Source organism: Salvelinus fontinalis, chromosome 17 (genome assembly GCF_029448725.1).
Source record: "Salvelinus fontinalis isolate EN_2023a chromosome 17, ASM2944872v1, whole genome shotgun sequence".
In the NCBI taxonomy this organism is placed as follows: Eukaryota; Metazoa; Chordata; class Actinopteri; order Salmoniformes; family Salmonidae; genus Salvelinus; species Salvelinus fontinalis.
The window spans coordinates 32,594,878-32,618,973 of record NC_074681.1 but is presented as its reverse complement, the minus strand read 5'-3'; the positions used below and the strand labels follow the sequence as shown (position 1 = coordinate 32,618,973).

The 24,096-nt window shown below is 43.4% G+C and overlaps 1 protein-coding gene across 4 annotated transcripts in view; it reads right to left on the bottom strand.

Moving 5' to 3' along the window:
• The window catches only part of LOC129814175 (partitioning defective 3 homolog), a gene marked incomplete at its 5' end in the record, with an annotated part of 196,098 nt that overhangs the window by 3,851 nt on the left and 168,151 nt on the right, over positions 1-24,096 (bottom strand). For all 4 annotated transcript variants that reach the window (XM_055867063.1, XM_055867065.1, XM_055867064.1 and 1 more), the window contains 2 exon segments: positions 7,813-7,967; positions 15,013-15,133. In XM_055867063.1, coding sequence (XP_055723038.1) covers positions 7,813-7,967; positions 15,013-15,133 — 276 coding nt within the window.

Sequence of the window (24,096 nt, the reverse complement as noted above, 5' to 3'; positions counted from 1 at the left end):
CTTGCCTGATGGACCAATAGAATAGTCCCATAACTGTAAACCCCACCCACCTGGCACTCTAGGCAGGATAGACAAACACTCAAAGTATATGAAAGATTTCAAATAGTATTTGAACCCAGGTCTGCAACTAACAGGCTTTTGTCTCAGAGCCATGCATAATTAGTGGATTTATCAACCAACTGTGAAGAAGAAAACATATTATTTCTGTATTTGAAGAACCATTACAATGAAAAATGTGTGGGATACCAGACCTTTGTGTGAAGATGACCGGTTAGAAATATACTGACCAAAAATATCAACTCAACACGCAACAATTTCATTGATTTTTCAGAGTTACAGTTCATATGAGGAAATCAGTCAGTTTAAATAAAGAAATGATGCCCTAATCTATGGATTTCACATGACTGGGAATACAGATATGTATCTGTTGGTCATAGATACCTTAAAAAGAAAAGGGCCTCACAATCTCATCATGGTATCTCTTTGCATTCAAATTGCCATCGATAAAAATGCAATCGTGTTCGTTGTCCGTAGCTTATGCCAGCCCATACCATAAACCCACCGCCACCACGGGGCAGGCTGTTCACAAAGTTGACATCAGTAAACCGCTCGCCCACACGACGCCATACCACGTGTTCTGTGGTTGTGAGGCTAGTTGGACGTACTGCCAAATTCTCAAAGATGACGTTGAGATGGCTTATGGTAGAGAAATTAACATTCAATTGGCAACAGCTCTGGCGGACATTCCTGTAATCAGCATGCCAATTGCACACTCCCTCAAAACATTGTGTTTTGTAACAAAACTGCACATTTTAGAGTGGGCTTTTATTGTCCCCAGCACAAGATGCACCTGTGTAATGATCATGCTGTTTAATCAGATTCTTGATATGCCACACCTGTCAGGTGGATGGATTATCTTGGCAAAGGAGAAATGCTCAATAACAGGGATGTAAACACATGTGTGCACAAAATTTGAGAGAAATAAGCTTTTTGTGCGTAAGGAAAGAAAATATTCTGAAATCTTTCATTTCAGCTCATGAAACATGGGACCAACAATTTAAATATTGTGTTTCTATTTTTGTTCAGTGTAGATATGCTTTCTTTCAACCCATAACATACAGTACAAGTCAAAAGTTTGGACACACATACTTATTCAAGGGTTTTTCTGTATTTTCACTATTTTCTACATTGTAGAATAATAGTGAAGACATCAAAACTATGAAATAACACATAAGGAATCATGTAGTAAGCTAAAAAAGTGTTAAAGAAATGAAAATATATTTTATATTTGAGATTCTTCAAAGTAGCCACCCTTTGCCATGAGGACAGCTTTTCACACTCTTTCAAACTCTCTTCTCAACCAGCTTCATGATGTAGTCATGTCAAAAGTTATCGTGGAATTTCTTTCCTTCTTAATGCGTTTGAGCCAATCAATCTCAGTCAGCTGTGTGGTGACAAGGTATGGGTGGTATACAGAAGACAGCCCTATTTGGTAAAAGACCAAGTCCATATTATGGCAAGAACAGCTCAAATAAGCAAAGAGAAACGAAAGTTTCTTCAAGGGCAGTCGCAAAAACCATCAAGCACTATAATGAAACTGTCTGTCATGAGGAACGCCACAGGAAAGCAAGACCCAGAGTTACCTCTGCTGCAGAGAATAAGGTCATTAGAGTTACCAGCCTCACGAATCAGCAATTAACTGCACCTCAGACTGCAGCCGAAATAAATGCTTCACAGAGTTCAATTAACAGACACATCTCAACATCAAATGTTCAAAGGAGACTGCGAAAATCAGGACTTCATGGTCGAATTGCTGAAAAGAAACCACTACTAAAAGGACTACTAAATAATAAGAAGAGACTTGCTTGGGCCAAGAAACACGAGCAATGGACATAAGACCATTGGAAATCTATCCTTTGGACTGATGAGTTCCCACAGTGAAGTATGGAGGTGGTGGTGTGATGGTGCTTTGCTGGTGACACTGTCTGTGTTTTATTTAGAATTCAAGGCACACGTAACCAGCATGAGTACAACAGCATACTGCAGCAATACGCCATCCCATCTGGTTTGCGCTTAGTGGGACTATCATTAACCCAATTGAAATGGTTTGGAATGAGGTGGACCGCAGAGTGAATGAAAAGCAGCCAACAAGTGTTCAGCATATGTGGGAACTCCTCAAGACTGTTGGAAAAGCATTCCAGGTGACTACCTCAAGCGGTCATCAAGGCAAAGTGCGGCTACTTTGAAGAATCTAACATCTAAAATACATGTTCATTTGTTTAACACTTTGTTTGCTTACCACATGATTCCATGTGTGTTATATCATAGTTTTGATGTCTTCACTGTTATTCTACAATGTAGAAAATAAAGAAAACCACTTGAATGAGTAGGTGTGTCCAAACTTTTGACAGGTACTGTACATTGAAACACAAACCCAACTATATACATTAAACCCCTGGTTGAACAATTCCAATTTCAAAAGATGGGTCTCTTCATCCTCCACATATGATTTCATTTCATTGACATAAAAGGACAATTGGGCTGTTTCTCTGTGAGTAATGTAAACCAGCTATCGCTTCTCCATTAGATATTGTGCCAGACCCGTACATATGATGTAAAAAGAGAAAGCGAGAGGAGGGATGGAGGAGGAACATGTGGCATTAGTCACATTCTCTATGTCCCAAATGGCACACTATTCCATTCCCTCAGTGCACAACCATAGGGCTCTGGTCAAAAGTAGTGCACTATAATATAGGGAATAGGGTGCCATTTGGGACACACATAGACAGACAGTGTTCTAAAGAGACCAAAGCTACGGCAGCTGTTGCAGTGGGAGGCCCTTTGGTCCTGCTGTAAATGGCATGACTTTGGCTGCGTGATCAATGCTGTTTCATTGATGAATATGGGCTCTCAACAACAGTCATTGTTCAAATGATGCATTTGAATTGGAACCCCTTGTTTAGCAAAGCTTCCCCAAGAGGAAACTGACCTTTATCTGAAACGAAAGCTGCTTTTGAACGCATAGGCCAAGATTCGGCCATTCAAACAACGGCAGCAGTTGTGTGTGTGTGTGTGTGTGTGTGTGTGTGTGTGTGTGTGTGTGTGTCTGGGGCCATATGAAATCCATCAAAATCACACAAGCTGATACCAGGCCCCATATTACTCCAAGGCTGTGGTCTGGTCATCCAATGGCATTTTGAAGGTAAACAATCAGATTCTTAAGATAATACAAAACAGGTTTATCCAAACAACTGGCCTTAATAGAATTACAATGAAATTACACCACAAAGCCACAGGATGTTTCTTTGACCAGGCATCGGAGACATTGGTACAATAAATCTCCGCTTTAAACAGATCTGCTTCTTCAAATATTTAACAAGCGGGATTCTGTATCAACAATCGAGGATTAAGCAGCATTGATGAAGTACTAGCTCGGAGACTAGGAGATTACATCTTGGTGATAAGTCATTGCTGACTGTAGAATGTAGGGTCGAGAGCATAGGGGGGATTTACTGTTACATACACTACATACACAAAGGTATGTGGACACCCCTTAAAATGAATGGATTTGACCCTTTCAGCCACACCCGTTGCTGACAAGTGTATAAAATCGACCACACGGTCATGCAATCTCCATAGACAAACATTGGCAGTAGAACGGCCTCACTGAAGAGTTCAGTGACTTTCAACATGGCACCGTCATAGAACACCATCTTTCCAACAAGTCAGATCGTCAATTTTCTGACCTGCTAGAGCTGCCCCGGTCAACTGTAAGTGGTGTTATTATGAAGTGGAAATGTATAGGAGCAACAACGGCTCAGCCGTGAAGTGGTAGGCCACACAAGCTCGCAGAACGGGACTGCCGAATGCTGAAGTGCGTACAAATCGTCTGTCCTCGGTTGCAACACTCACTACCGAGTTCCAAACTGCCACTGGAAGCAACGTCAATCCAATAACTGTTCGTCGGGAGCTTCATGAAATGGGTTTCCATGGCAAAGCAGCTGCACACAAGACTAAGATCACCATGCGCAATGACAAGCATCGGCTGGAGTGGTGCAAAGCTCGCCGTCATTGGACTCTGGAGCAGTGGCAACTCGTTCTCTGGAGTGATGAATCACGCTTCACCATCTGGCAGTCCGACGGACTAATCTGGGTTTGGTGGATGCCAGGAGAACTCTACCTGCCCAAACGCACAGTGCCTTCTGTAAAGTTAGGTGGAGGAGGAATAATGGTCTGGGCTGTTTTTCCATGGTTCGAGCCCCTTAGTTCCAGTGAAGGGAAATGTTAACGCTACAGCATTCAATGACATTCTAGATGATTCTGTGCTTCCAGCTTTGTGGCAACAGTTTGGGGGAGCCCTTTCCTGTTTCAGCATGACAATGCCCCCGTGCACAAAGCGAAGTCCATACAGAATTGGTTAGTCGAGATCGATGTGGAAGACCTTGACTGGCCTGCACAGAGCCCTGACCTCAACCCCATCAAGCACCTTTGGGATGAATTGTAACGCCGACTGCAAGCCAGGCCTAATCACCCAACATCAGTGACCAACCTCACTTATGCTCGTGGCTGAATGGAAGCAAGTCCACACAGCAATGTTCCAACATCTAGTGGAAAGCTTTAACAGAAGAATAGAGGCTGTTATATCAGCAAAGAAGGGACCAACTCCATAGTAATGCCTATGATCTTGGAATGAGCCTTTGTCGACATACTTTTGGTCATGTAGTGTATCTCAGGTTACTGTAAAATGTGTCTCTTGGTTCAAACTCACCACTGACTGTACTAGTTCAGCTGCAGAGCAGTCCGACCACACGCTTCCTCCAGTTTCTACGGTCGCTAGCAAGGTTTGCAATTTGATGTGGTTGGACCTACTTGTTTTCAACATCTACTAGGCCTTGACAGTTTAGTGTACTGTAATTGTGGAGGGTCTGGGGAAAACCACCTCCTAAAGTTAATTAAACTGATTACAGTTTGCCCCACACACACACACACATCGCTACCACAACACATCTCCCATTCACAGTCCAGTCAAGCTCATTTAGCAGCTTCCCACTACACAAGCATGACCTATCCTATAATCCCTCAGCCAATCACAAGCATGAACTGTCCTCTAACCCCTCAGCCAATCACAAGCATGAACTACCCTCTAACCCCTCAGCAAATCATAAGCCACAGAGAGACACACCACTTCCTGTAATAACACACATATCACGTAGATCAAAGGTAACCACTATCTCAGATTAGTGTGATCATGTCAGATTACTGGGGCTGGTAACGTGATACAGCCTGGCTGCACAAATGGCAACCTATTATTTACATCTTGACTACTTTGACCAGGGCCTATAGGGCTCTGGTCAAAAGCGTACTATATGTAGAGAATAGGCGGTCATTTGGGACGCAACCCCAGACTATGGTTTCACAGCACATCACTGGGGGCACATTGCCTACTCTCCAGGACACCTACAGCACCTTCACAGGAAGGCCAAAAAGATCATCAAGGACAACAACCACCCATTTACTCAACCCTGCACCTTAAAGGCTGCTGCCCTACATACAGTTGAAGTTTAAAGTTTATATACACCTTAGCCAAATACATTTAAACTCAGTTTTTCACAATTACTGACATTTAATCCTAGTAAACATTCCCTGTCGTAGGTCAGTTAGGATCACCACTTTATTTTAAGAATGTGAACTGTCAGAATAATAGTAGAGAGAATGATTTATTTCAGCTTTTATTTCTTTCATCACATTCCCAGTGGGTCAGAAGTTTACATACACTCAATTAGTATTTGGTAGCACTGCCTTTAAATTGTTTTTGGATCAAACGTTTCAGGTAGCCTTCTACAAGCTTCCCACAATAAGTAAGTTGCGTGAACTTTGGCCCATTCCTCCTGACAGAGCTGGTGTAACTGAGTCAGGTTTGTAGGCCTCCTTGCTCGCACACGCTTTTTCAGTTCTGCCCACAAATTTTCTATAGAATTGAGGTCAGGGCTTTGTGATGGCCACTCCAATACCTTGACTTTCTTGTCCTTAAGCCATTTTTCCACAACTTTTGAAGTATACTTGGGGTCATTGTCCATTTGGAAGACCCATTTGGAAGACCAAGACTTTACGTCCTGACTGATGTCTTGAGATGTTGCTTCAATATATCCAACATTTTCTTGCCTCATGATGCCATCTATCTTGTGAAGTGCACCAGTCCCTCCTGCGGCAAAGCACCCCCACAACATGATGCTGCTACCCCCGTGCTTCGAGGTTGGGATGGTGTTCTTCGGCTTGCAAGCCTCCCCCTTTTTCCTCCAAACATAAGGATGGTCATTATGGCCAAACAGTTCTATTTTTGTTTCATCCGACCAGAGGACATTTCTCCAAAAAGTACAATCTTTGTCCCCATGTACAGTTGCAAACCGTAGTCTGGCTTTTTTATGGCGGTTTTGGAGCAGTGGCTTCTTCTTTGCTGAGCGGCCTTTCAGGTTATGTCGATATAGGACTCGTTTTACTGTGGATATAGACACTTTTGTACCGGTTTCCTTCAGCATCTTCACAAGGTCCTTTGCTGTTGTTCTGGGATTGATATGCACTTTTCGCACCAAAGTACATTAATCTCTAGGAGACAAAACGCGTCTCTTTCCTGAGCGTTATGACGGCTGCGTGGTCCCATGGTGTTTATACTTGCGTACTATTGTTTGTACCTTCAGGAGTTTGGAAATTGCTCCCAAGGATGAACCAGACTTGTGGAGGTCTACAATTGTTTTTCTGAGGTCTTGGCTGATTTCTTCTGATTCTCCCATAATGTCAAGCAAAGAGGCACTGAATTTGAAGGTAGGCCTTGAAATACATCCACAGGTACACTTCCAATTAACTCAAATTATGTCAATTAGCCTATCAGAAGCTTCTAAAGCCATGACATAATTTTCTGGAATTTTCCAAGCTGTTTAAAGGCCCTGTCAACTTAGTGTATGCAAACTTCTGACCCAGTGGAATTGTGATACAGTGAAGTGTAAGTGAAATAATCTGTCTGTAAACAATTGTTGGAAAAATTACTTTTGTCATGCACAAAGTAGATGTCCTAACCGACTTGCCAAAACTATAGTTTGTTAACAAGAAATTTGTGGAGTGGTTGAAAAACGAGTTTTATTGACTCCAACTGTACATAGACATGGAATCAATGGTCACTTTAATAATGGAACACTAGTCACTTTAATCATGTTAACATACTGTATTTTCGTCAATGCCACTCCGACATTGCTTATCCTAATATTTATATATTTCTTAATTCCATTCTTTTACTTCAGATCTATGTATATTGTTGTGAATTGTTAGATACTACTGTCCTGTTGGAGCTAGGAACACAAGCATTTCCCTACACCCGCAATAACACCCTACACCCACAATAACAGCTAAATATGTGTGTGACCAATAACATTTGATTTGTGATTTGACAGGAATGAACCATTTGCATATGTGGACTGATAATATCAGGCTAATGTTATGTATATGAATGCATGATACCATGGTCACGGCAGTCAGCCAAGCGGTTAAGAGCGTTGGGCCAGTTACCGAAACATCGCTTGTCCAAATCCCTGAGCCGACTAGGTGAAAAATCTGCCGTTGTGCCCTTGAACAATTGCTCCTGTAATTCGCTCTGGATAAGAGCGTCTGCTAAATGACTCAAATGTAAATTGAAAAAATATAGGGATTATGTTGAACGTGGAAAACATTGTATGGCCTATGTGTGTTCTCTCTCCCTCACTGTTACGCAGACGCACGCACGCACGCACGCACGCAGACACACACACACCCTCGCTCTCTCACCGTGGCAGGGAGCTGTACTGTCTCTGCGCCTGTTGGAAGGCGTCTCTCTCCTCCTGCCTCTGTCTCTGTCTCTGCACCTCTACAGACACAGAGTGTCGGCCTGTCTGTTGTCCGTCTGTCTGGTACGGGCTTGGGCCTGTGTTGGTGTTGTTGGGCTGAAAGAGGGAGGGGCCAACATCCTGGTTATTCAACACACACAACTATCTGACACATACAGTACACCAGAGCCTTACATTTAAGAGTTTGGACATTGAGATTCGACCAAATGTATTAGGATGCATTTACAGTAAATCTATGAATCTATGAATAAATAGAAGGGACTAAAAGTTGGCCAAACTCTCTAAATATATGGCTCTGCAATACTTACCAGGAGCCATCAAGACATGACCTGCTCTTGTCCTTCACCGTGGCCAGGTCAAACAGAGGTTAGACTGACAGACAGAGAGGAGGACGGAGGAGCATGCTGGTGACGCAGGGTGGACGGAGATGAGATGAGATGGATGTTAGTACTGTAGGTGTTAACGAAGCCTCTCAGCCGACGCCCTAGCACAGGTCATTAAGCGTCCTGAACAGACAGAGCGCACGCCACGGAACGCCACGGAGGAACAGCGTCGTCATTCACTTATCTCCAGCTCCTCCTGGCAGGTGCCTGTGCATGCCTCCCAAATGGCACCCTACTGTATACCCTACATTTTTGACCAGGGGCCTGGTCAAAAATAGCGCACTGTATATGGGAATAGGGTGCCATTTGAGTCACACATCCCATATATCCTCCACGGAACACATTGAAACATGTCGAGGAATGACTAACTACAACGCCTTCGTTCTCCTTCCCCATCTTTCATCAGCGAGGAGGTGGGTGTAATGGCTGCGGATCAGTCATAACACAAAGGTTATCTAATTACTTTGATGGGCCATGCCAAGTATTCATACAGAGTGCCACGCTCTAGCGGCGGAAGAGCCATAAAGCGATTTGTCCCATCATCGCAGGGAGGACCTCCGAGACACCCACATTAAACCTAATGAATCCTTTTAATCATCGGGGATTGATTGGCATAACCTGGGCTGTTGGGCGTGCTGTCACACTCTGTTGCCATGGCGACGCCAGCCAGACCATGGAACAGGCCATGGACACCTAAAAGGTAGCTCATCTCCATCCATATTGCTAGCTATAGTAATTTCCAGATGTGAATTTCACTGTGCATATTACATATTGCATACGTAAATTACAGTTTGCAATATGGAGTGATTGGATATACATGATCCCTTTAGTGTCTTGAAATAATAACTTCGTAAGACAAGGAAACAAAGCTAGAAAACCACAATCTATAAAGCTTATCGAGGTATTAAAATGAATGCGGAAAGCGCTAAAATAAAATACGGAGAGGCAATATAAACGCTTCTGGCTGGCGAAAGCAGCCCCCGTGGATGCACTGCTCGTAGTGTGGTAAATGACCGCAATAAAGGTTCCCCAACGCAGAAGTAACACAGTCTATCAGTCACTGTGATCGAATTAGCCCAAGGAAACCATGGTCGTGTTCAGTAGGGCACACTGTAGCAAAAAGTTTTGCAACGCAAAGTGACAATCTGTGTTCTTATTAGACGAGTTTAGGTAGTACCCATTGCCAAAACGTTTCTTCCCTACAGAACACAATCCAGATTCCTCCACTCTCCTCTGGACCATAGTACTACAGTGAGAAATATACCATCCAGAGGGGTAGCAATCAGAGGTAGAGCTGTCTAACCTCCGCTAACCAGGAACACCTAACTAAACAGCATGCAGGACCAGATCATTAGGGAAGTGATTTGCAGCACAACTACAGACATGCTGGATTTCAGACAGCAGGCCCCAGCGGGCTATAGGGGAGATAATGCACAGGGCTGGCCTGACCTGTAATATCAAAGCCTGCTAAGAACACTTACAGTGACAGGGTCAGTGCTTCCACATGGCGGTACTCTCCCTTCACTGTTTACCCTATGGGCCCCAGAATGGAATTCCCAGAACTCTTTTCACCTTGTGTATGTAGAGAAGTCATTCTTCTTGCTGACTTGACCATAGAAATAGAATTACTAGAACGGACATTCCCATTCAAGTCAGCGTTCTGTAATGGGTGGGCCAGCGGCCATATTGAGTGTGGTCTACCCATTGGGTAATTCTATTTCTTTGGACTTGTGACACTAGTCTAGACTCTAGACTGAACACTATGGCCACTACAGAAGATGTTAATTGAACGTTATCTGCTGAGTCTGTCTCCTCACACTAAATGGAATGGAGTGGGTGGGGCTGGACTGATGGGATTAATTTTCTGATGTATAGGGCCTCTTTGTCTGATCAATTCACTCTAATAATGACACAGCTACAAATGCAGTCTGCATCCCAAATAGCACCCTATCCCCTATATAGTGAACAAAGCATTGCACAATATAGGGCAAAGGGTGCCATTTGGGACACAGATACAATGTATGTACAAGTGCATGACTTTTTCCACATTTTGTTATGTTACAGCCTTATTCTAAAATTGATTGAATAAATAAAAAATCCTCAGCAAAAAAAAATGAAATACATGATTTACTTGGGTATTCAGACCCTTTGCTAAGAGACTCGAAATTGAGCTCAGTTTCATCCTGTTTCCATTGATCATCCTTCACATGTTCCTACAACTTGATTGGAGTGCACCTGTGGTAAATTCAATTGATTGGACATGATTTGGAAAGGCATACAAATCAAATCAAATCACCTGTCTATACAAGGTCCCACAGTTGACAGCACATGTAAGAGGGAAAACCAAACCATGAGGTTGAAAGAATTGTCTGTAGAGCTCCGAGACAGGATTGTGTCGAGGCACAGATCTGGGAAGGGTTCTAAAACATTTCTGCAGAATTGAAGGTCCCCAAGAATAAAGTGGTCTCCATCATTCTTAAATGGAAGAAGTTTGGAACCACCAAGACTCTTCCTAGAGCTGGCTGCCCGGCCAAACTGAGCATTCGGGAGAAAAGGTCCTTGGTCAGGGAGGTGACCACGAACCTGATTGTCACTCTGACAGAGCACTAGAGTTCCTCTGTGGAGATGGGAGAACCTTCCAGAAGGACAACCATCTCTGCAGCACTCTACCAATCAGGCCTTTATGGTAGAGTGGCCAGACGGAAGCCACTCAGTAAAAGGCACATGACAGCTGCTTGGAGTTTCCCAAAAGGCAACCCTCAGACGATGAGAAACAAGATTTCTGGTCTGATAAAACCAATATTGAACTCTTTGGCCTGAATGCCAAGCGTCACGTTTGGAGGAATCCTGGCACCATCCCTACGGTGAAGCATGGTGGTGGCAGCATTATGTTGTGAGGATGTTTTTCAGCGGGAGGGACTTGAAGACTAGTCAGGATCGAGGAAAAGAAGAATGGAACAAAGTACGAAGAGATTCTTGATGAAAATCTGCTCCAGAGCACTCAGGACCACAGACTGGGGGTTAAGGTTCACCTTCCAACAGGACAATGACCCTAAGCACACAGCCAAGACAACGCAGGAGTGGCTTTGGGACAAGTCTCTGAATGTGCTTGAGTGGCCCAGTCAGAGCCTAGACTTGAACCCGATCTAACATCTCTGGAGAGACCTGAAAATAGATCCAACCTGACAGAGCTTGAGGATCTGCAGAGAAGAATGGGAAAAACTCCCCAAATACAGGTGTGCCAAACTTATAGTGTCATACCCAAGGAGACCCAAGACTGTAATTCCAGCCAAAGGTGCTTCAACAAATGATTGAGTAAAAAAGTCTAAAAACCTGTTTTTGTTTTGTCATTATGGGGTATTGTGTGTAGATGGATGAGGGGGAAAAATGATTTAATCAATTTCAGAATAAGGCTGTAATGTAACAAAATGTGGAACAAGTCAAGGGGTCTGTATTCTTTCTGAAGGCACTCTATATGCACAGGGAGCATAATTGAGTTTTCAGCGACATATGTTACCATTTTCCATACTTTGGCAATCAGTATGGCAGGAAAAAAAAAATCTAAGAACACAAAATTACTGTTGATTACTGTGCGGTTCTGTAAGACGTTGGTTATTCTGTTATTTTGAAATAAATTGTGATGGCAATCATGTCTGACTCCCTTCAATGGTGCGGTCATGGGAACAGGGTAACTTTGCTTTCTATCAGTAATGTAAATAAACAATGTGATGGTATTATCAAGGACTTTAAATCGGCAATCAGCAGTTGAAACAAAGTGATTTGTGTAGGGGCTGGAGAAATGTGACCACTCAAATTCACAGACAGAGCTATGGATGCAAGGACTGACCATCCATGATATCAAATGAACAGTTTAAACATGTAGTGTTTGTTACATTTACATTGTTTACAAACATTGGAGTAAAACAAGCTTATATTTCGTGTTCTGATGGGGTACAACAGTTGAACTAAGCTCATGAGGCATTTATAAGTTCTATCCCTCAGCAATCAATGACTACATATCATTCATTTATAAGTCAAAAAATGGATGAAGCAACTGCAGATTGCCCCTTTAATGACCATGTCTGAGTCCAAAATAGCACCCTATTCCCCTAAGGCTCTGGTCAGAAGTAGTGCACTATACAGGGAATAGGGTGCCATTTGGGACACAGACAATATGTACATGCTTGACTGTGTAGAGCAACAAAGCGCAGCTTGAAAGCCCTTTCCCACACACATTGCAAACTCAGTGTCTCAAAACAAGACCAAGCTTTTTATTCGATTTATCATCATCACCTCTAAATGAAGCCCAGGGCTCATATGTACGAATCGTCTCAGAGTAGGAGTGCTGATCTAGGATCAGTTCTGCATTTTAGATCACAATGAATGATCCTAGCTCAGTACTCCTACTCTGATACAACTAATTCCTACAGCCCCAGAGGTCAATGGAGTCTGTTCATGAGCTCTCCACTTACAACTGTTAGAAAACTCATTCAAATCAATCCTTAGACAACGTAATATAAACGCCATATAAAGATTATAAAAAGGGTACAGGTTGACAGTGTCTAAACCAGCACTAAAATCAACATCACACATATATAGGCGTAAGTGACGAAAGTTGAATTAGTACAAATGTACTTCATAACAATGTATAGGATTAATACAACCAAATATTTAAATATATACAGCAGTGGTTATAGGACAAAGACATGACACAACAATATATACATAAAGTAGTGACTTTCAAACATTAGGCAAATTATTTTGCTGATAATTCATAATTTTACGTTGTAACAGACAGAATGTAAAATGTATACTTAAGGCATACTGCTGGTGTAATGGATGGAAGAATAGGACATAGTGCAGTCTTTATCTAGGAACCATATACCTTCAATTACATCATAGAAAGGTATTATTTAAGAATTATCAAGGCATTTCCAATGTTTTCCAATTGTAATTGTTTGATATCACTCATCCTATTGTGGTGGCCATGCCATCAAAAGAGTACAAATTCAAAAAAATCCACAATGCCTGAACCTCTTCTCTAAAAAGGCACAGTTAAAAACCGACAATTGCGGGGGTGCTTTCTTATCACACAGAAAGCACCCCCGCAATCAGACAGGAGTCCATTGGTCCATGAGAAGGTGGGCGGGTCCTTGTTTTGTGAGAGACAGACAGACAGACAGACCAACAGATGGCATTGATGGCAGATGGGATGAGAAGGGTGGTACGACGGGGGTGGTGGTCGTGACGGGTGGGGTTAGAGGTCAGGTGAGCGTGCCAGAGGGTCACATGCTCCTAGACGCATGCAGGTGGAGATGTTGGTTGCATCCAAAAAGGCACCCTATTTTCCATGTAGTGCACTACATTTAACCAGGTCCCATAGGCCTCTAGCCAAAAGTAGTGCACTAATTAGGGAATAGGGAGCCATTTGGGACTCAGCCGTTGTTGTAAGAGTTATTGGGTCGTTCCATATGATTTTAATCCCTTTCTGACAGCATCCCTTTTGATTTGAGCGGAAACTTCCATACATGTTTGCCTGTGGTAGACTTTTCTGGCCTGAATGGCAAAACATTCAGGAGACCATTTTGCATACCCCACCATACCATGAGAAATCCATGTTTTCATCACTGAAAAGGATAAAAGGTTGAGTTTGATATTATTTAAAAGCTTACAAACAGGATTGTCAAAGTATTTTATAATTTGAACTTTGATCATTTCTGGGTCACTCCACAAAGAGTGCCTTTTGCGTGCATCCCTTTGATATTTTATGTAGAATTTGTGCGCCAATATTGTATTTTAAAAGCCTGTTATATTAAATGAAGTGCTCTTTAATATATACCACATGGATAATTAAATACATAAGAATTTTAATATTAATAAACACTAAAGGGCCAAAATTCAGCATTTTGACACGTCCCTCCATACACCCTCTGACTTCTAAGAAGATTTTTACCCATTTTACCCCAACATTTCTCCACTTAACACCAACAGTTCTACACGTTTTCACCATTATTCTAAAGCCCTAGTTATTTAGTTGCTGTGACAAAGTCATTTCTTAATATGATTATTTATTTTATGTTATTAGTGATTCTTTTAAGGTCAACCCTGTTACATGAACTGAACTCTCGTTTTAATATGGTAAAGAAAAGAAAAAAAGACTTTGAACTAATAGCCAAATCATAGTGTAAAAGCAGGTGAGCCGGTCCTACTCCTTTCCTGGTGTATTGTGGTAGAAAACTGAGCGGATTGAGCACAACACCCTTTAACCAATAGATAAATAGACAGGCTAGAAATGTTTTAAAAATACAAAAATTGTGAAGCTAGAATTACATGTTCCCTCCCTGTTGGACACAACAAGCTTCCATTCCCCGTGTCACAAGTGTATTTATGGCTGATTTAAGATGAAGTCGCCAAACCTGTTACGGTCGTTGAAATCATATGGAACAACCCTATTAGAGAAGAGCCTGGGTTAGGTGGGAGACTCAGAGGAGTTAATGAGAAGAAGCTCCACAGGCTGAGGTTGTTCAGTCAGTGTCATACTGGACAGTCCATACTCAGGGCTGGCCCGGTGGTTGTGAGGTTAGTGGTAGTAGGAGGCTCCATGATGTAGCCAGCCAGCCAGCCAGCCAGGGTATTAGCAGCCCTCCTAGGCTGGCAGTGGTGGAGGTTGGTGGTGGTTAGTGAGGGGGTCCTTGGAGGAGGTCCATGGAGAGCCAGGCAGGACCGACCTGGTTCTCAGCCCGGTCTCAGACACTCACCCAGGGCTGCTCGAAGCTGTAGGTGCGTCTCCGGTCGTCTGGGTCGTCGTCCCCCCTGGCCTGCTGGAACTCGTGCCTCAGCCGCTGTATCCGGTCGTGGTTGCTAGGCGCTAGTCTGTTGCTGCAAGGGGTTGAGAGTGAGAGAGGAAATACTACATGAGCATGGTGGTGACCCATTTGGAACAAGTCTGTCTCAAAATGGCACAACATTTCCTATATGGTACACTACTTTTGATCAGAGCCTACAGTGCATTACATTAGGGAACAGTGTACCATTTGGGACTGTTTCTATCAGCATAGGTGGGAAATGGTCCAGAAACTGGACTGTAATACACAGTAGAGCAGCGTTTCCCAAACTCGGTCCACAGGACCCCAAAGTGGTGCACGTTTAGGCTTGTGCTCTAACACTACACAGCTGATTCAAATCAAAGCTTGATGATTAGTTGATTATTTGAATCAGCAGTGTATTGCTAGGGCCAAAAACCAAAATGTTCACCCCTTAGGGTCCCAAGGACAGAGTTTGGTAAACCCAGCAGTAAAGCCTCAAACATGAATCAAACTAATGTATACTAATGTATTATTCATAACCATGGAGTATGGTGTCCCTAATGGCACCATATCCCTTATATAGTGCACTACTTTTGACCAGAGCCCTATGAACTGTCAAGAGAATAGGGAGAATTTGGGACACAACCAAGAACAAAGCAAAGTAGTGTGAACAGTCGATAGTCAAGCTACATCCTCAGGCCACACATCACTCACCAACTTCCGTCCATTGTCTCTAAGCACACTCATAAACAACCACGGCCCATTAAAACACATCACCTGGCTTGTCTGCTTACTTATTGAACTGACCTTGGCCAGAGAGAAAGAGGTCCTCTGTAGCTCAGTTGGTAGAGCATGGCACTTGCCATGCCAGGATAGTGGGTTCGATTCCTGGGACCACCCATACGTAAAATGTATGCATGCATGATTAAGTCGCTTTGGATAAAAGTGTCTGCTAAATGGCATATATTAAGTCTCTGCATTATACAGTAGGACAGCCCTTGTCCCAGAAGCAGTGATGAAGATTAGGGCTGTTGCGGTGACTGTATTTCCGCCACACCGGCAGTCAGGATGACAATAAAATTCCATGTGAGTCACGGTAATCTCCTCTTATGCACTCTGGACATGCTTAGGTAGTACCCAACTTGCTAACTACCATCATGTCCTCATGACCTGGTACTCTGGGCTCTATTGTCCCTCCATCAGGTCCTAATGGCCTGGTACTCAGGACGCTATTGTCCCACCATCAGGTCCTAATGGCCTGGTACTCAGGGCTCTATTGTCCCTCCATCAGGTCCTAATGGCTTGGTAGTCAGGGGGCTATCGTCCCTCCATCAGGTTCTAATGGCTTGGTAGTCAGGGCTCTATTGTTCCTCCATCAGGTCCTAATGGCCTGGTAGTCAGGGCTCTATTCTCCCTCCATCAGGTCCTAATGGCTTGGTAGTCAGGGCGCTATTGTCCCTCCATCAGGTCCTAATGGCCTGGTAGTCAGGGCTCTATTGTCCCTCCATCAGGTCCTAATGGCCTGGTAGTCAGGGCTCTATTGTTCCTCCATCAGGTCCTAATGGCCTGGTAGTCAGGAACCAAACACCCATACGTATATACACTGCTCAAAAAAAGAATGGGAACACTTAAACAACATAATGTAACTCCAAGTCAATCACACTTCTGTGAAATCAAACTGTCCACTTAGGAAGCAACACTGATTGACAATAAATTTAACATGCTGTTGTGCAAATGGAATAGACAAAAGGTGGAAATTATAGGCAATTAGCAAGACACCCCCAATAAACGAATGGTTCTGCAGGTGGTGACCACAGACCACTTCTCAGTTCCTATGCTTCCTGGCTGATGTTTTGGTCACTTTTGAATGCTGGCGGTGCTCTCACTCTAGTGGTAGCATGAGACGGAGTCTACAACCCACACAAGTGGCTCAGGTAGTGCAGTTCATCCAGGATGGCACATCAATGCGAGCTGTGGCAAAAAGGTTTGCTGTGTCTGTCAGCGTAGTGTCCAGAGCATGGAGGCGCTACCAGGAGACAGGCCAGTACATCAGGAGACGTGGAGGAGGCCGTAGGAGGGCAACAACCCAGCAGCAGGACCGCTACCTCCGCCTTTGTGCAAGGTGCACTGCCAGAGCCCTGCAAAATGACCTCCAGCAGGCCACAAATGTGCATGTGTCTGCTCAAACGGTCAGAACCAGACTCCATGAGGGTGGTATGATGGCCCGACGTCCAAAGGTGGGGGTTGTGCGCCCCGGAATGGGAAAAATATCCTATCTATTTTATTCAGCTAAGTTCAATTATATTCATCTAACTATAAAATCATATAATATAAAATAACGGCATAGGACTTATAAGCATAACGCGTCTGCTAAATGAACAAGACTACAGCATGCAGCATAGCCTTGATAACATCCAGTAGGCAAACTCATATTCTGTCCTTCTGATATACATTTTCTTTATTATGTTTCTTTAGACCTACCTAAAATAAATACTGGATATATTGTGATGGTGAATATTAAATTGATTTATTAGACTTTTTAAATGTAGATGTTCCAAAGGCACATCAGCGGCTCGTATGAGCGGAGGCCTGGAGATGCTAAATGTGTTTATGTTAATTAGGGTCAATTACAGTGAGACTGGCCCTCTTTAGCATGACAATAAGAGAGCCGGAGAGAGAGACAGAGGGGAGAGAGATAGGACGCCCAGCTATGTACGTGGAGGTCATCTGTGGTCCCCTGGAGTGAAGCTAATTCAAACCTGACATAATCTCTGTTAGACTACCACTCTGAACAGCCCTGTCAGGTGACTAGAGAGCATCAGCAGGAGAGAGATCAGAAGTTGACTTTTCAACTTTCAAACACAGCCAGTAACTTTCCTGGACATCCTTTCATGATCTCTTTAAAAGCCCCCAAAAAGGCCAGCTCTTAAAACTCTCCTGTCTCAGGAGGTCCTATAAAATAACCTTACAACATCCCAATCATTAACAACAAAGCATTGCTTCCAAAAACCAGACAACTGAAACAGACAGACACATTGAAGGCTGTTTGGGGATCTATGAAATAACCTCATACGTTATCTCAATCATTACCAAAAAAAAGCATTGGATCAATACCTAAATCATTACTGACAAACATTGGTTCCATAACCATAGAACATATCCATTAAGCCTGTTTAGGGTATGAAACTCCCATGTGTGATCTGTCAAATCACTGTGATATTAAACTCAGCCATATCCCCTTTGAACACATATGACCCCGGGGCACCATGTGTGACCCTGCCTATAGGTCACAGCACCATCAGCGTTCAGGACAACAGAATGCCTTTATTAGATATTAGCCTGCCATGCAACCTGTGAACAGATGACTCAGAGCACTGGGCTATTCCCTATGTAGTGCACTACCTATGACCAGGGCCCATTAGTCTCTGGTCAAACATAGTACACTAAGTAGGGAATAGGATGCAATTTGGGAGCACCATAGGATATATATATATATATATATTTTTTTTTTAAACAGTTATTGCTTAGAATTATAGTTTTGAAGCACTGTCATTTTTCATAATACTGGGGCTGGCTAATATTGAATTGGAAAAAGTGTGTGTGTCTCAGTGTGTGTGTGTGTGTGTGTGTGTGTGTACTCGTCTACATCATAACACTATGAAATGGAACAGAAATGTTTGGATGTTTCAATGTACCCCTCGGTATCACCCAATAAGCCTTTAAAAAGGGATTTAAATTATTAAGGAACACAGGATTTTTAAAAGGCTTTCCTTCACTGACAGAAAACTAAATCAACCATAGAAAGTAACAAAAGAGAGTTAAGGAAATCTCCTGCAGTGAGGTGAGGGAGATTTAACATTAGAGTTTCATCCTATGGACAAGCTCACTCAATATCTGCTGCTGTGTCTGGCCTGAAAGGTCAGCGTTTACAGACTTTGGCCTCTGGGGCTCAATAACAACAGACTTGGGCCGCATCCCAAACGGCACCCTATTCTTTGCGTTTAATCCCAGGCTGTAAAAGCCATGGGCCCTGGTCAAAAGTAGTGCACTACATAGCGAGCCATTTGGGACTCAGCCTTGGCCTGGCAGGTGACTGGCAAGCTATTTATTTCATGTTATGATAGGATGTGCCCATTAAGTTTGGTCAGGACTAGGACAGTAAGAGGCTACGACTTCAGCAGAACAAAATAATGCCTACAGCCAAACAAAACAACTTCAAAAACCTGATTGGCGGCCCAGAGAGTCACACCAGTCCGGCCTTGACCGGGAGGAGTCGGTGGAGCTGTCCCCCAGGTGCTGACTCACGTCTGTGTGGCTCTGGGTGAACGTGAAGACGTACAGGACTCTCATTATTTCCACTCAAAATGGACAGCAGATGTTCGCAGCCATAAATCTAAAACCTGAAACTCTGGTTTGGGTGGTACAGAGAAAAGTGACGGGTCAAACTTTGAGCCATTGACCAAAACTCAACTCTTTGAGTTTTGGTCAAAAGGAGCCGTCACATTAGCCTGGTCGCAGATTTGTTGGTGTTGTCTTGGGTGGCTATGCAACACAAACAGATAATGACCATAGGAAGTTGGCAAGACAGTACAAACAGATCATGAAACCAGGCTACTGTTACATCGCAGTCCCTATTAATTCTCCCTCCCCAAGGAGGTCAAAATCAAAGGCTGTCTATAGGGGAGCCCCTACAGTAGAATGTAAAGTACAGTAAATGACAGTAGCAGCTGATCCAAAGGCTGCTAATCCCCTGGATTAAATCTGAATGGCCTCTTTCAGAGCTCCTCTTCCTTCCCAGCCTCAGGACACAACGGGAGCATCTCACAGATAGAAATGGTACACGACAGCAATGGAAAACACCCATCCTGATCATATTAATATGGGGTGAGTTGGAGACCATGGTTCTTACTGGACTCCAGAGGGACGGAAAGAGTACCACTGGGAGCAACTGAGGCTTTACGAATCCAACTCTGGATGAGCAGATCATCCCTGTTCAATCCCAGGCTGTAAAAGCCAGCTGCTGTTCTGTCAATCTCACCACCAGCAGTCAGCTCTTTCTGTGCACCGTTCTTTTATAAAAAAATGTTTTTTTTACCTCCTTTTCTCCCCAATTTCATGGTATCCAATTGTTAGTAATTACTATCTTGTCTCATCGCTACAACTCCCGTACGGCTTGGGAGAGACGAAGGTCGAAAGCCATGCGTCCTCCGAAACACAACCCAACCAAGCCGCACTGCTTCTTAATACAGCACGTCTCCAACCCGGAAGCCAGCCGCACCAATGTGTCAGAGGAAACACCGTGCACCTGGCTAACTTGGTTAGCGCGCACTGCGCAAAGCCCGCCACATGAGTCGCTGGTGCGCGATGAGACAAGGATATCCCTACCGGCCAAACCCTCCCTAACCCGGACGACGCTAGGCCAATTGTGCGTCGCCCCACGGACCTCCCGGTCGCTAACCCGACCACTGCGCCACCCGGGAGGCCTCTATGCACTGTTCTTACTTGACAAATGAACTCACATTTTTGTCTGTGTTGTGCGTGTAAATTAATGTATGCTATTTTCTTGGCCAAGGCTCACTTGAAATAAATCTTCAAACTAAATGTAGCTTCCCTGGTTAAATAAAATAGAAATACAAATAAAAGCAGACAACAGAAGTCACATATGATTATGGGATCCTTAGGATGGAGACGGACATTGTTATGATGAAGACCCTTGTGGCGAGTGGTGTGCCCTTGGTTTAGGGGGAACGCAATAGGGACCTTCCTTCTTAAACTGAGAGGAAGAGAACACATCTCTTTTGATGCGTTCACACAGGCAGCCCAATTCTGATACTTTCCCCAATTATTTGCAACAAATCTGATCTGATTGGTCAAAACACCAATTAGTGGCAAAAGATCAGATTTGGGGTACCTGTGTAAAACACAGCCTTTGGCAGACTAGCTCGATAGAACCCGTGTGTGCATTTTGGCCCTCTATGACATGTTAGAGCACCACCACAAGAAGGGGAAAAACATGGTGAACTAAAATCCTTATCAGGCATCCATTGCTGCATTTTTGGTATTTTATTCAGATCCCCATTAGCTGTTGCAATAGCAGTAGCTACTCTTCCTGGTGTCCACACAAAACATGAAAAAATACAGAACTACATACATTTTAACAACATACATTTTAAATTTCACATATAGCCTATATATCAGTACATACAAACAATATCTAGGTCCAATAGGGGAGAGGTATTGTGCCGTGAGGTGCTGCTTTATCTGTTTTTTGAAAGCAGGTTTGCTGTTCATTTTAGCAATCTTTGATGCAAGGAAGTTCCATAATAGTGAAGTTTTCTTGAATTTGTTCTGGATTTGGGGACTGTGAAAAGACCCCTGATGGCATGTCTGGTGGGGTAAGTGTGTGTATCAGTGCTGCGTAACAATGAAAATAATTTGGAATTTTCAACATATGAATGTTTCTTACAAAAACAAGAAGTGATGCAGTCAGTCTCTCTACTTTTAGCCAAGAGAGACTGGCATGTATAGTATTGATATAAGCCCTCTGATTACATTGAAGAGCAAGATGCTGCTCTGTTCTGGGCCAGCTGCAGTTTTTATTGGTCCTTCTTTGCAGCACCTGACCACGTGACTGGGCAATAATCAAGATAAGACAGAACTAGAGCCTGCAGGACTCGCTTTGTTGAGTGTGGTGTCAAAAAAGATGAGTATTTCTTTATCAAGGACAGACCTCTTCCCAACTTCGCAACCACTAAATCAAACTGTTTTGACCATGACTGTTTACAATCCAAGGTAACACCAAGTCATTTAGTCTCCTCAACTTGTTCAACAGCCACATTCATTACCAGACTCAGCAGAGGTCTAGAATTTACGGAATGATTTGTACCAAATAGAATGCTCTTATTTTTTAGAGAGATTAAGGACTAGTTTATTATTAGTTATGATTGGTGGGATCATAATCATATTAGGGGGCGGTATATATATATTACAGTAAGTGCCTTTCTGACAGGCGTGATTGGTCCATTAACTGGTTGACTGATATGAGTTGATGGATGGGGGCTCCCATGAACCCTAGGCCTAGAGAGACAGTGGAGTGTGGGCGATGCGTTCAGCCATGTTCCACCCAGCCCCTTACTTTTGGCAGCGTCACAAATGTCACCCGCTTCCCTATATCCTACACTACTTTGGGCCCTGGACGAAAGTAGTGAACTATGAAGAGAATTGGGTGCCAGTTGGGACGCAGGCTTTATCTCTCTGTTACGACCCCCCCCCACCCCCCCACCCCCACCACCACCATCCAACCGCCATCCATCACACACGACATCTCACCAGTCGATCATGGCCTTGACAGCAGGCCATTATGGCAGAGCTCTATGACTGTGATGGTGCACAGTAGGGGTTGAGCAGTGTTAATACTGCATTCACATGCTCATTTTGCACCTCTATTGTTGCCTGTGCTTTCCAGTGTATTTATCTAGTGATGTGTAACAGATTCCTAGGGCCTGAAGGCTACTGTTCATAGATTTTGGAGGCCTAGATATTACACTATTACACTATTACACTATTGTCTGCTTTGGCGAAACAGTAGACGTTATATAGTACAATGAAACATGCATGAGATGCACTGTCTGTAGGGTACAGCAGGGATCTGAGATACAGCACTGATGAGACATAGATAGCAAGGCATGCTTAGAACGCTCCCTTCCTGGTAAAAGGAGAGACAATGTTACCAATGGAGGACAAGCAGTTCCATGTATTTGCTTGTTGTAACCTAGCACACCATTGATAGGTTGGTTTGTAAAGCATGACATTGGCCAGAAATTAAAAGCGACCTTTACCATGTTACACACATTATTGCTCCTGGCGGCGCCATAAGCCTGAAATGGAAAACCCACTTCACCATCTCTCTCCATGGCAGTACAATTTAGTGCGAGTAAATATCAGGCACATATTGTAATTCAGTCTCAGACATTGACAGCAGTTGCTCTGGAAATATATTGATATGTTGTAAAACTGAAATGCCACTTAAATCTATCCCATTATTTCTGTGGATTCCAATGTTTACAGTCGAGGAGGTTACACGTGGTTGCAGCCAATGGGATGGCTATTACTGTAACCTAGTGCTATTGGAGCAATGGAAGCTTGGCTGCGGATGGCGACTGTTGGAAATGTACATGTGTTTTGGTTAATTGTTGTGTTGTATAGCCATGGCTTTGTTTTGCCATTTCATAACTAAATGAAACGGGTCCTTTGCACTTAATGGCCGTGATGATAAAACACAAAAAGGTGACATTTTGTCATCCTAATTGAATATGGTTGAATATAAACATAGCATTCTAAAAGTAGCAAATAATTAATCACATTCAAATTATGACTTCTTGATTTATGTTGGGCTGAAATGTGTCCTGCCTTGAATCTTTCAAGGAGCTTCCGTGGAGCTGGGTGGTAGCTGTGCCAGTGTTTGGCCAGGAGAGGCAGAGCCAGTGTCCAAAATGGCACCCTACATAGAGTAATACTTATTACCACAGCCCTATGGACCCTATAAAAGGAATAGGGTGCCATTTGGAACGCACAGGGTATTTTATCAGTGTGAGTATGCTCTCTCCGTATTTTATTCTGATGTACACAGATAAAGACAGGTGGCAGTGTGTGTTGACTCTGGGCCAGAGGCACTGCCCTTTGAGGAGAGGGTATGTTTTGAGTCGCGTCTGAGAACGTTTGGAACGTGCATACAGAGTCTAATTTGGCCTGGGTCATGGACACTAGCTGAATCCATTAGCCTTGGGTCCTCTGGCCCACTGAGCAAGTAGATATTTCAAAATACTCGGTTTAGCTGTCTATCTTCCTCTCAGTGGAGAACAAACTAGACCAAACACATTATGACCTGGGTTTCTACCTCAAATGTACTGCATTTGATTGAATAACTAGTCTAGGCCTGTGTGTGATGACTTTGGTATTGATCAGTCTCTACTGCAAATGAAGACTCAATGCAACTTCATCACCGTAATTATCCCAGATAATCCCGAGATGATCTTT